The following is a 13,828-nucleotide window of genomic DNA, read 5'->3' on the forward strand; positions in this document are numbered from 1 at the left end:
CAAAAATTGGGATATCAAAGCAGGGCAGAGTCTTTTCTGTCACTCATCTTAATTTTCATCTAATAATGTCTTTCTGTTTAAATCTGACATGCTCTGGGATTCCAAGCATTTGACTCTAGTTCCCTTAAATCTTCCACCCTTTTCTGCCTAGAGTTTCCCTTTCCAGATTTTCTGTGCTGTTGTTCTCATTTTCCTGCTTCCCCAAACTAGAGTAGAAGTGTCTGGGATTCTGTACCTGACACAGGCAGTAGGAGATGCTGTTTAGGGAGAGAACGTGAGCCTATCCTCTTACCTTAGTCTGTCTTTTTGCTCCTCCATTATTTGGAATTACTGGATTAGAAACACTGGGGGGTGTGATCTCATCTGCTCCTTTACAATCTGCATGTGGTTCTGTTGCCTGTGGGCTTCTGAAATCTTTTTTTGAATATGTTGATAATATTCCCTATGGCATCTGTAGCCACCTTTAGTCTGTTTTCTTAGGCTGTTGCAATTCCATTTTTTAAGGTCAGAGCTGTACAGGAGGGGAATGAAGGATCCCAGCAGAGGGTCAGAAACCTGTGCTGTGGAAATAAGGATAGACAGGGGCATTGGGAACAGGCTGAAGGGAACTGCTCCTTGTGGGAGAAGGGGGTGAGGGGTGGTCTCTATTCCTGGAAGAAATGAGGGGGGGAAAGGTACTTTTTGGAAAACTTGTAGATGAAACTTCAGCACCACTTGTTCTACAGGGGAGCAGAGTCCCAATGTCTCTCTGATGCAGAGGATGTCAGACATGCTGTCAAGGTGGTTTGAAGAAGCCAGTGAAGTTGCACAGAGCAATCGAGGACGGGGAAGATCACGGTCCAGAGGTGATTTCCTTCTTTTCAACAACAGAACTTGTGTTTATAGTGGATGTGCAGGCTTGGAATATCAGCCTTTCCTAGGTGTAAATAAAATTTTAGTGCACTGAAGAGCTGAGCACATTTATTTGCCATAGGAATGATAGTGCACAGGGATCTTTAGAGGCAGAGTAAGTTTACTTTTGAGCTCTTTTTCTTGCTTTTTTGTTCTATTTTTAATCAAAGGTGGGACTAATCGGACTGATGCTCCTTCTACTAATAACATGGCACCTAGTAGAGAATCAGAAACTGCAATGGAAGTAGATGGTTCTGAACAGCTTCCATCATCTTCCTCTTCTACCATGTCAGCTCAAGCTCCTTCAACATCATCTTCGACAGAAAGTCCCCCTTCAACTTCATTACTGTCCTCTCCTGATAATGAACAAAGGCCTTCTTTTGGGGCCTCAACTCAGCCTGTGCTGCATCAGTCTGGTGAGAAGAAATCCATCTTGTCATTGCTTGTGAAAAATAAGAAACAATTCTCTTTTAGGATATTTTGGGTAGTTGATCTCCATCTGTTTTCTTCCTTGCATATGCTTAATGAGACTTAGGTGTTTTACAGTTACCTGGTGGTTGCAGCTGTGGTTTAAAGAAAGAGTAAAACCATCAACTCTATACCTTTGTCTGAAAAAGAAATTTGCAAGGGGATCACCAGTATTTTGAAGTAGAAATAAAAACTTTTTGCTTATTTTTTTCTAAACTTACTGTTGTCTTCATGGACTATAGTGACATCTTGCCCTCTTCCACTGGGATTTGGCTGTAGCAGTATCAGTGCAATGAATAGTAGAACCTGTGCATGTTAAAATCAGGGGAGGTAGGGGATGCCTCCTTCAGGAGGAGCCTCTATCCTCAATGTTTCAGAGTCAGAATCTACCATATTAAACATAATTGCTTCAAGCTATGTCATTGAAGCTTTGTGGGTTTCAAAAATATAACGCGCCAGAGAGGATTTCTGGAATTGTGATACATTTTCTAGCCTGCATTTTAAGGAATCTGTGCTGACCAGAGACATATTTTTGTCTGAATGTGTTTGAATTTCTAAGCAAAAGTTTATTCTGCTAGCATGAAGCTGAAGTTATATCTTAGTCTGGCTCTTTTCTAAGATTATTTCTTCTTTATCAGTGTTACTTTGGACTTCAGAATATATTTAGTTTTGAAAGGGGTATTGAGGTTTGGTTGACAGACAATGGATACTTTCTAATTTGCTGTATAATATTTGTTAGATTCTTTGACTAAATCAAAGTAGGGTGTCAGATTGGCAGCTTAAAATTGTCTACAGGACTCATGCAGGCATAATTGTAGTAGTTCAAGGTGTTTGCACACCTAATAAACATCCTGTTTCAGAAGCAATGCAAAAGGGATACTAGAATGACTGTAAAACAAGTTTTTGGGTACCATGGTGAGTTCAGGAAGAGGGGAGGCTCCTGGGCAGGGGGGTAGCACTGGGTCTATGAATGAGCAGGCTGCATTGGGAATGTCCATTTTGCAAGGTTTATGTACCCTGGTATCCTGTGGCTGTGCTCAGTTGTGAGATTTTATTTACTCACAGTCTGTAGTCTATAAATCTATCTGGAAACATGCCTTCTCCATCAAGGACAGGATTCCCTGAGCTTGTTCACCTGCTTTTAAAGGTGAATCAAATCTGCTGCTTTTTTGGGGTGATAGGAGAGGGAAAGTGCTAATAGGAATAGTGTAAATACAGTGGGGCTAAATAGGAAGCCCAGACAGAGGTGTGTTGTAAGAAGTGGGTGACTGGGAAAGCATTTTGGAAGGAGGAAGAAGGAAAAAAGGTTTTCAGCCACTATTTTGTGTAAAGTCATGGCAGCTACAAGTTTGACTATTGTAGCAAAGAATCAGCAAATGAAGAACTTGTTTTCAGGAAATGACTTCTTAGAATCAGAGCATGAGTTCCTAACCCAGGCCTGTAAACAGCTTTCCATAAATCATTTCTACACTCAACACAGGCACTCATGGTAATCCTGTGTTTGAAATCACAGTACCTTTGCATAAGTATACAGTTCCAATTTATTGTTGGTTTGATGTTCCAGAAAACAGATCATGTGGTGAGCATTTGAGCTTCTATATCTGAATTACTTTTTAAAAATTAAGAGATGAAGTGTCTGTTCAAAAATGAGTCAGTACAGAAATGGTTTGGTGCTGGGTCTTGGTGGGATAGATTTCTTTAGCAGAAGATGTATTCTAGAAGTTTGAACATTTAAGTTACAATTAAACAACAAAATCAGTGCAAAATCTCAGTAGCCTGTTATTGCCAGAACATTTGAATAATTTTTAATGTATGTATCTAATGAGAACAATTGCTGGAGATTGTCATGCTTGTCACTAAGGAAAAATACTACAAATTTATTTTCTTGCCCTGCTTGTGCCATTCAGTGGAAACTTTTAATTTTTGTATATTAGTTTTAAGATGCTGATGTTTTAAACCACTAATAAAAACTAGGTACAACAAACAGTAAAATATAATACAGTTTTTCTCATAAATAAAATTCCAGATACACACAGGGAAGGGGATGCAGGAGCCCAGTTGTCTAATTAGTACAAAGCTTAACCCTAATATGTGTTCTGATATAAGGTACCTGCTTTTAAATTTTGAATGGAAATGTGACAATAACTGGGTTTTTAAAAATTTATTTCTATTTCTTCACTCCATTTGCTGGCAAAATAAACATTTGCTTAGATATTCTGGAATATATTGAAAGGTGTTGTCACTGAGCATATCCAGGATAGCAGCTTTTATATTTGGTATTGTAGTTCTTGTTACATCTTAAATTGTGGCTGTCTCTTAACTCAGTGGAACTGAATCAGCAGCAAGTACTGAAAACTGCAATTTTAGGCATCATTGAAATTCCCATAAAAGCATTCCCTAGGCTATTTGGAGTTTTTCTTTCCATAAATGGTTCTGGGTTGTGAAAATAATTCAGAGCAAATCTCCCTGATGCCATATTCCTTTTAGGAACAATATCTTTATTTTTGTTACACCTTTTCAACCATAAACTGAGAGTATGTTTTTCCCAGAAATGATATTAGACCAAGTACATTAAACCTCATGACCATTCAGTATTAACTGGTGCTTGTCACTAACTTTCCAATTACTGGATTCTGGTTTTGGGTTTGTTTCTCTTTATAAAAGAAAATTTGTTCATTTCACTGTATGGATAAGGGTTACAGAACATTTGTTAAGCTTTTGCCTGGCTGAAAGCCCCATGCCAGTGTAATGCTCTCTACTATTTTAACATTGTGTGATTCAGGCACTGCTATTAAAGACACAATCTGTGTTATTTAAAGAGGAGCACTTGCCACACAGCACTTGTGGAGGAAATCTGCAAAGAGCATGGAAAGAATAAAAAATTGCTTGGTCACCTCATTTTATAGCAGTTTGCAAAAGTACTGGTAATCGGGCAATGAACTTAACATACCAAAATAGTTTAACTGGGAAATGAATAAAGACAAAATGATGAAAACAGTGAAGCCTCTAAAGATGGGACTAAAAGAAGAATCTATTAAGAGGATGCTACTAAGGATTGCTTCTGATCCTATAAATTACTTTGTCTGTAGGACCACTTAACAGTGATTTCAGACTGTGAATCCTTAAGCACAGGCAATGTCTGAAATTAAAAATGAATTCACGGAGAAGTCTATTTTTTGGTTTAGCTGTTGTTCTGCCACCTCTTTCCATAGTTCCAGTTTACTTCTTGCACTAGTTTGATTTGATCAAAATGTACCTGTTTTTTTTTGGAACTGTCAGGAAGCTATTACATTCATTTTGAAACACTACCTGTAGACCACAGTTGCATAGTTTTACACCAAATATTCTCATTTATTCTGCGTGTTAGGAACACCAAAATGAATACATCTGTTGTGTGCTTTGTTTTGATTTAACCAGGCTGTATCTATTTTCCTTAACTAATTCTTTGTTTAATGGTTTCATTGCTGGAGATGGGGAGGGGGCTATATTGTGTGGCACAAATCCTGGACGTTTAAATCCTGTGATTCATGCCTTTAGGAAGAGAAAACCAATTTCAATATTTCTATTTGATGATTTCTGACTGTCAGTAATTTTTTTTTTTCACTGTAATGACACTTAGTACCTGTTGCTTGTCTCTTTGGTCAGACCCCCACCCCTCCTCTCTGTTCTATATATTGATTGCTCAATGCTTCTCTCTTCCCCCCTTTGTCTGTCTCCCCTCCCTTTTGTCAGAGTTAATGGGACCCGAGTTAGCAATAATCCGTAGGGGCCTGCAGCGACTGAGGCTTAAGAAGGCAGAGCAGCAGAGACAGCGAGAGCTGGCTGAGGGTTCTGCACCACAGCCCTCCTCTTCTGAGCAGCCCACCCCTAAGGGCTCCTCACAGGACCCTCAGGCAGCAGGTTGTCACTTGCCAAGGTTTCTCCAGCAGATGATGTAGCTGTAGTTTGTGCTGCTGTTGTTTGCTGAGATGCTTCTCCTCCAGAACAAGGCATTTGCTGCATTCGCTGCTTGTCTTGCCTTGCATGTGGTGGTGTTTATCATCACATGGTCAGGGAAGCGGTTGGATGGACAGGGTTATTGATCTGACATGTTTGGGTTGAGTGACACCGTGTGGAAATGGTTTTCTAGGTGCATGGTATCGGGCTTGCGCAATGGTCGTTAGAGCAGCTGAGCAAGAAATTGCTGTGCTCTGAGTAGAAGGAGAATTGCACACTGAAATTGGGTTTTGGTGCTACTTGGATCCAACAGTAACATTTACGACTTGGCTTTGGGTTAGCATGTGTTCTAAACCAGAGTTACAATTCAGTAAAACAGAGTTTTGGCACTCTTCAGTGCTATGGTTTTACAATAAGTGTAGTGAAAATACTTGTACCTAGCCAAAGTCCCCAGATATACTCTCCTTTTTTTTAACAGAGCAACTTTTCATTTCACCATCCTCTTTCTCTCTTATCTTAGAGAAATTAAAAATGATTACAAGAACACCTCAAATATGTTTGCAATAACATATTTGAGAAAGTTAGGGCAGAAGCATGCATATGAATAAAGAGGCAAACCCTAAAGCATAAACTTGAAGCAAACTTTGTCATGGCACCATGCAAAAATTAGTGAGCTGCATGCTGTGTGAGAATTCAGTGTATTCTGTGTTGCAAAGTCATGTCTAGCAGTGTCTCTGCTGTGGATAAATCCTGTGACAGTTGAGATGTGGCTAAATTGCTTTTAAGGATTGTGTCACACATTTACAGCTATCTTGCCATGGTTCAGTCTATTCCTTAATCTGGAGCTCCACAGAACAATTTAATGTAACAGTGGCTGATGCTCTAGTCACAATATGCAGTTACTGAATTTTGAATAACTTTCTACACTAAAAAATACTGCAGTGAGGTTTTAGAGTGTTTTGGAAACCAGTCCATCCTGGGAGGGTCTGTGCCTATCTTAGGGATGGCAACCATGGGTGCCTGTTTACCTGTAGGAGAACAGGAACAGCAGTGGTAGTGGTGGCCTTCTAGGGGGCTGCAGTTTCCTGCCAGGACAAAAAAAAACACAACTCAAAAATCTACCAATTTTGGTTTTGTCTTTTTTTTTTTTTCCTAGCAAACTGAATATCAGAATTTATTAACTCAAATTTAAGTATTAATAGAGGAAAAATTGTAACATAGTCAATAAATCTTGATCTCCCATTTCCTTTTCAGAATGGCTTAATTTTTAATTTTTTTTTTTTTTTTTTTGCTAAATTCCTTCCCACTGAATTGAAGTAGGGAGTAAAGTTTGTTTACAGCCATGTCTGGAGGTTTATCTGTGGTGATTTTGCTACCTCTGAAGGGTGTGTTGGTCTGGGTTTCCCTTGGTACATCTCTCCCATCTCTTCCTTAGTGCTCCTTCAAGGATGCATTGTAATTTTTTTACTCCCTGTTGCCTGTGGGGTTCCTGCAGCACGGTGGGATCCATAGTACCACAAATGGAAAGGTTTAGCTGAGTAATTGCTTTGATTTGGAGGCAGAGGGGTCTTGTACATAGTTTGGACCTCCCAACACTGCCTCTTGGAGTTTTTTTTGAGTTCCCACATGGTTAGAACTTCAAGGGAACTCTTGGAAACATTCAGTCCTTTTGTTTGGGATCACCAGGAGCCACAGACACAGCCTTGGAGGAAACTAATATTCAAGCATTTATCTCTTTCTGCATGTAAATGAATTTACATTTACATTTTACATTGTCATATTATGAATTACATGACAATGAATTTGCAAATTTAACCATTTTACATACTAAATAATTGCTTTGAAAGACAGATTTACTCAGTGCTATGGAAACATTTATTTCTGGGGAGACAAAAGGGGAACTGTTTTTCTCCCTGACTTCCAGCCCATCTGGATGTATCTTATTGAGGTCTGGTCTGGTGGCTGGAATTGTTGTCCTCAGCAGTGGAAGTTATAAAATGAGAAATTTAGAATTGAAAATATTTAATATGTTTGGCCAATTAGTTCTAGAGAAATTTGATAAAAGATTATACTGTCTTTTCCTTTCTATTTGTATGTGTAAGAATAATATATTCCTGTTTGCTTTGTCAGCTTCTTTCATTGCATTCCTCCTTCCTCTGCTCTGGGAGGGACCAAGCAAAGCTCATTTCTTTTGACTGGGGATCTCCTTTGCACTTTTTATTTACTTAATAAGATTTCTGTCTGGACATGGAGATATTCTCTAATATTCTCTGTACTTGCTCTTTTCTTTTTCTGAAAGTTACTTTGTTTTGTTTTCCTTTTCTGACCTCCCAAGATTTATTTTTGTAAGTTGCTTATTCATAATCTATTCCTTTGGAAAACCAGATCTGCACATTTTTGGTCCCTTGTTTCTCCATAGACATAATTGTTTTCTAACCCTGTGCTTAGCTGGTTATTCAGAAATACGGTAGGAGAAAAATAAGTGAGTAGTTTTGAATTGTTTGGAGTCTTTTAAAAGTAATAAATTCCTATACAAAGACAGTCTCTATTTTTTTTCCTGAAAGGTTGTCTTTGCTGCCCTGTCAGGAGGCAGGTATTCCATTTTCAGGCACATACTAGATGTAAATTTTCAAACAAAAAATTACACCACAAAACGCGTCTGCAAGTTCTCAATCCCTGCTCTGATAAAACCTGTATAAATTGCAATTGCAATTTTGGAGGGAATTCAGTGTGAGACTAAGGCCACTTCTTCTGATTCGTACTTCATTATTAATCCTTATCTTTGCAGGCACAGAAGCTTGAGTAGGAAGAGAAAAATATCCCAGCCATGTAAGAAATTACAAGTAGAAAATGTCAAGAGCTGAAAGCTTTTGCAGGTTTAATAGAAAATTAGACTGTGTGGTAGTTATTCTGTCTCCCAGTTACAAGAGCATTTGTAAGATCAATCTGTAGTAGTTAACCTATTTAGAAAAATATGGTCAAAAGTTTGTAGTTTTGAATGTGAAAAGGAGATGAGTTTTGACTATGAGACAAAAGGTCTCAGATGACAGAGATTTTGTTTGAGTGGATACTAAATTTGGAATTTGGCTGAATTTTAGAAGCAGTGTGTGCTGCATGGATCAGGTCTATTTTGTCTTCAAGCCTTTGCTTAGGTATTGAATAGATTCAGATATTTTTGGTTGCCACTTTATTTAATTAGGGAAACTACAGTAAATATAATCCAGTAAATATGGATTTTTATTTATTGTATGATTTCTCCCTCAAAAACCTAGTTTTTCCTTGCATTTTTGTGGCATTTCATAACATTTACATCCTGTGAAGTATTTAAAAAACTGCTTTTATGTGCTATATGCAAACAACAAAGAAAGTAAACCTTTTTAACCTGTTGTTAAAGGTTGCTGCTATGCCACATATGCATCGCCATTACTACATCACTTCTCATTCTGAGAATTTTAAGGAGATGGAATTCAATTTGAAATGATCATGAAATGAAAAAGAAAAACGGTATTATTGATCAAAGGTTCCTGTAGTGGTCATTGTGCCTAATTTTACCCACAAAACCATGAATCAACATTAGCCTTTTTTCCTGAGGAAAAAAATTTGATTTATACTGCATTTGCTGTGGAATGCAGATATATACATGTGCATGATGGCATACTGCGGAACCTGTGCTGCAAATTGACTTTTTTTTTAAGCTTTTGGTTGATCTATACAGTGAGTCTCTAAAGCAGAGCAAACTGGACCTTAATTTCTGTGTTAAAGCTTTTGGAGAAGAACAAAGGAATGGCAGCAGTTTTTATCATTAGATTCTTTGCTAACACTTCAATGTAGAAATTTTATATGAAGATGTAGAAATGATATTTGAAGTGCACAATATGTAGTGAGAGCATACTCACTGTGCAAAGTAACTATTTATAGTTATTAAATCAAGTATTTAATTTCTTAGATTCCTCTACATGTATCATGTTTAGGACTTCAAAACAATTCTCATTGCTTTAGACCTCACCCTGAAGCTGGTGATACAAGGAAGAGGTTTTTTTTCAACCAAAACTGAGATGGCATGCTAATATTTTGGTGAAGTCAGGTGCTGATTGCCCAAACTATAGGAAGATCCTTCAGCATATAACTGACCTTAAAATTATCTTCTATTTTCTGTTTGAGGTTCCCCAAATTTATGAATCTCCAGTTCCCTCTTTAAGTGGTGCTCCAGTTTAGAATGTACTGGTGACATTACAACCAGTGGTGAACTGCATTGGGATGTAGACCCAGCCTGTGAAGGCTCAGGTAAGAGTTTGGATTTTTGTTTGTTTTTTTAACTATATGGCACAGTTTTGGTAATACCTTTTTAAAAAAAAAAAAACTTTATAAGAAATTATGAAAGTATATTTTTCAGATTTTTTTTTACAAAACAAAGCCATATATTAAAAAAAGAGGCATTTACCTGAACTTCTCTAGGCTGGTTTCATGGTCATGCTGATTCCCCTGCCTGAGGTGGGGGTTCCAGGCTGCAGAGCCACTTGAGGGGGTGCTGGTGATCTGTGGCTTCAGGGTGCTTGGAAAAGAAAACAAGGAGGTTTCAAATTGCTACAAACAACTCTATTCTTAACCATGCTAATTCAGGTATTTAGGATGTTTCCTATATGTTGGTCAAATATTCATTTATTAAAGTGAAATGCATTCAGAAAGTTGTATGGAGACTTGGGTGTAACAGTGAGATGTGGGAGGTGTAAGCCCCCTTTGGCATGGACTTCTACCTGGAAACCTTTTCATTTTCACCTACTGTGGTTGAATGATGCACATGGCAAAACACACCTACTTTTTTAGTTTCTGCTGTATAGAGTGAGGTCTTAATAAAATCAGAAATGCTGGTAAGGGTAGTGGAGGTAATTTCTTAATGTTTCTAATTAATATATGTTAGTTCAGTCTTCTGATCATACAGGTCTGAATTACAGAGTTGATGAGATGTGCTTTTCCAGCCAAGTGAAATATTTGGCAGCACAAAATACCTTCTAAACAAGGGCATATGAGCTTTTGCAAAGGATTGGAGTGGAGGAACAGAGCATGGCTGGGATCACTGTCATTCATTAGGTTTCTCAGCTTGCAGTCCAGGGTCTGCCCTCTCTATAGCACTTCTGATACAAGTTAATCCCAGCCATGGACTTTGTGAATCCAAGATCAAAGCCAGCCCTTGAAAGAGGCACAGATTCCTGTGCTGTCTGCTGGAACACAAGGAGATCATCTCATGATGTGGAACATCTGTACACCAGCTTTTTGCTGTGATTAACCTTCTAAAAAGTGGCTTATTAGTCTATTGAAAAAACTCCCCTGTAAATCCTTCTCTTCTGATTTAAGTATTATATATAAAGCACACTTCACTTTTGGAAAGTAAAATATATTAATGCTACAAGTCTTCTACTTAATAGCTACATGCCATAAATCTAGATGATAAATTCTGTGGTCTAACTTAGGTGTGCTTGGTGCAAGGCATGGGGATGGTTGAGCAAGGAAGACAAACCAGAACCAATTTAATGTTCCTCAGTTATAGAAACAAGCTGTGCAAGTTCCCAAAGCAAGGTACCCTACAGAACACACTGCCTCAGACTTTCCTGGTCTCTCTCCTTTGCTCCTCCTCCCCTTTCCTGCTCCTGGATATCAGTGTGGCAAAGGAGCACACTGCCATGCTTCCACCAATGCCTGGGAGTGAACAACTGCTTGAGAATATATGTATTTAAAGCAGCTTGGTCAATTTAGCAGGTGTAATGGCTGTACTACAAAACAGGTCTCACTGGTGAGTCTGGCTCAAAGCTGGAAGGGAGCTTCCTGTAGGAGAGAGTATTATTTCATTGCTTTCCTCATATAGGATGTACATTTATGTTAAAAGTCACTTAGCATGCTGTGATGCTGGCAGACTGTGACTCAGTTTGTAATACAGGATATTAAATCCTTTCAGTTTAGATGGATTTGTTTATAATAGATGATTATCAAGTGGAACCAAGATATGATACTCTAGCCAATATCTTGAGAATACTGCATTAATTTATGTACATCAGCTCATCTTCAAATACTGTAGAAGTAAGATCTGGTCTTCAGAGGTGACAAGGGGAATAGACTCACAGGAGATACTGAATATTGCATCTGCTGTGTCTGTGCAGTGAATGTGTGCTGGTGATAGTTAATAACTGGTAGTGTCCAGGGGGGAAAAAGGCACTTATCTGCTGAGGGAGATGATTATTCTATTTATTTGTTTATGTGATTGATGGGGATGCTTGTAAGACTGACAGGTGTGGTACTGTGATAAACTGATCAAGACTTGTTCTCAGTCATCAGAGGTGCAGCATCTAAGAATGCAGAACTACCAAAGTGTCATATAATTGAGATGTATTTTGGTGCTTTGATGTTCTAAAGCATTATTATTAAAAGAGTATTTCAATATTGGAGGTACTGGTATGCCATGAAGTATTTTATGCTGAAGTATAAATATTCTGAAATTTACATTTTGCACATGGTGTGAAACTGGTGTCATTTGGTAGCTGGAGCAAAGGCTTTAGGAGTCGTGACTCTTCTGTGTTTTTCCTGATATGTCAGATGTGTGAAGAACAAGTGTAAAATATTTGGTAATGGACAGGCATTTTCATTATCAACATGTCAGCAAGCTTCAGGCTGTTCAGTGAATAAATAATGGTTTGAAACAAGTGGCTTTGCTTCTGTCATGCCTAGAAAATGCAATATGGCTGGCTGCTCATTAAACAAACCCAAAGCTTCCTTATGTTGCTGCTTTTTTATTTTAAACTAACATATGATCGTGACATTGCTGTGCAGTTCTCTGCTGCTTATGTTTTAAGTTGAAATCTCGTTTTTGTTTCAGATTCTCCTTCTTCAGTGGTTAACAAACAGCTTGGATCCATGTCACTTGATGAGCCACAGGGTGCGTGTGACAGGAAATGCGCTATACCCAGCCATAGCTGATTGCAATGCTTCTTTTAAAGTTGCTTTCATGATGAGAAACAGTCTAAAAATGCTGTTCATCCACATATAGTAGAATTCTGTAAGCAGATCTGCTGGAAACTCATTATTTAATGATCAATATGATTAACAGAGTGAGGTTAATTGTTGTTTTTGAAAGCCATCCTAAGCTTGATTCTTCATGCAATTATTATGGTTCAGTGTAGGTACAGTAAATGTCTCATATATATTTTACAGACAGTTTTTACAGTATTTTTGTAAAATGCAAAGTAAAAATAATTTTTTGAACAGGTTGGGGTTTTTTTTGAATGGTTCTTTTTGGATCAAAGGGCAAATATTAAGATTGCAGTAACCTTTTAATTTCATAATGCCGTATTATTTCTCTTATCCATGAGTGATGTGCAGCTTTGTGATTCCTGCACAGTTTGAGTAACTCCAGAGCACCCATTGCACTGAGGTGCATCTTCCCTCTGTATCCCCTTGTCCTTCACCCCTCCTGCTGAACAGGTACTGGTGTTTCTTGTAGGATCCCTGTGGACTCGGGGTGGACAGAATGCTTGGGAGCTTTCTCTGTGCTCATTATACATCAGTCTCCAAACTGTGAGCACTGAAGTGGGCCAGAGGTGACCCTACTCCAGCTGCATCAATGTCATCTGTAGGGAATATTTATGGCTGAATAATTAAGGAGTGATAGATGCTAATTTAAAAATAGATTGCCATACACTCTGCATTATGCTTCCATATCCAAGCGTCTGTAGAGATTTAGTAGCTCAAATCCCACAAAACAGCTTTGTCTTTTTCACATTCCAAACTAGAAAGCTATTTTGAAATCCCACTTCTGAAAAATAGTCTGTTTGGCAGCTATTGAGATTATGGCTTACTTTAGGATGCCAGGATGTTGGGAAAAAAATCAAGCTGCACCTTGACAAAATAAATTCTTTTTGTGGAAATACATTTTGTGATGACATAACCTTAAACCTCGATGTGTAAATTTGCTAATTATTCATGGTTTAGTAGTCTACATCATTCCAACAATCAGGTTTAGATGGAAACCTTGCTTATAAAAAGTAGCCAAGTTATGCTCTCTTTTCTGAACTCAGAATAAAACATTATTTTGTCAGAGTAGAATAACCTAGAACTAACATAGAAAGTCTGTAAGATTTCCTAAAATTCTTACAACTAAAAATTTAGGAAAACTGGGTTTTTTCTGCATTAAGTTACCTGAACTAAGCAATTCTCTCTTCTAGAATCACTTCAGGTTTTTTAATATGCAAAAAAACCCCAACTCATAATACATTTGCTTCTCAGTTCACCACTTCTCAAATTGTTTTAAGGCAATGTTTTTCTGCTTTGTTAGCAATGTTACTTCTAATTTGTAAAACTAGGAATTTGAAAAAGGAGGAAATTTATTAGGAAATCTTTTGTTCAAATGATAACCAGAAAGAATAGTTTGCTGAGTTCCAGTTGAATTTCTGAAGTTTAACTGCATTAGTTTCATTTCCATTTGAAGTCTCAAAATAGTTGTAAGTAGTTAATGAAGGAAGTCATGACAGTTCTTTTCATACAGAAT

At 37.9% G+C, this 13,828-nt stretch overlaps 1 protein-coding gene across 6 annotated transcripts in view; it reads left to right on the plus strand.

Moving 5' to 3' along the window:
* DCAF6 (DDB1 and CUL4 associated factor 6) overlaps nucleotides 1–13,828 on the plus strand; it is a 73,231-nt gene that overhangs the window by 32,297 nt on the left and 27,106 nt on the right. For 3 of the 6 annotated variants that reach the window (XM_036406583.2, XM_036406616.2, XM_036406591.2), the window contains exons 9-12: nucleotides 726–845; nucleotides 1,062–1,307; nucleotides 5,092–5,259; nucleotides 12,161–12,220. In XM_036406583.2, coding sequence (XP_036262476.1) covers nucleotides 726–845; nucleotides 1,062–1,307; nucleotides 5,092–5,259; nucleotides 12,161–12,220 — 594 coding nt within the window. The remainder of the gene's footprint in view (nucleotides 1–725; nucleotides 846–1,061; nucleotides 1,308–5,091; nucleotides 5,260–12,160; nucleotides 12,221–13,828) is intronic. The other 3 variants (XM_036406600.2, XM_036406624.2, XM_036406610.2) reach the window with 2 other exon arrangements.

This window comes from Molothrus ater, chromosome 2 (assembly GCF_012460135.2).
Source record: "Molothrus ater isolate BHLD 08-10-18 breed brown headed cowbird chromosome 2, BPBGC_Mater_1.1, whole genome shotgun sequence".
Classification (NCBI taxonomy): Eukaryota; Metazoa; Chordata; class Aves; order Passeriformes; family Icteridae; genus Molothrus; species Molothrus ater.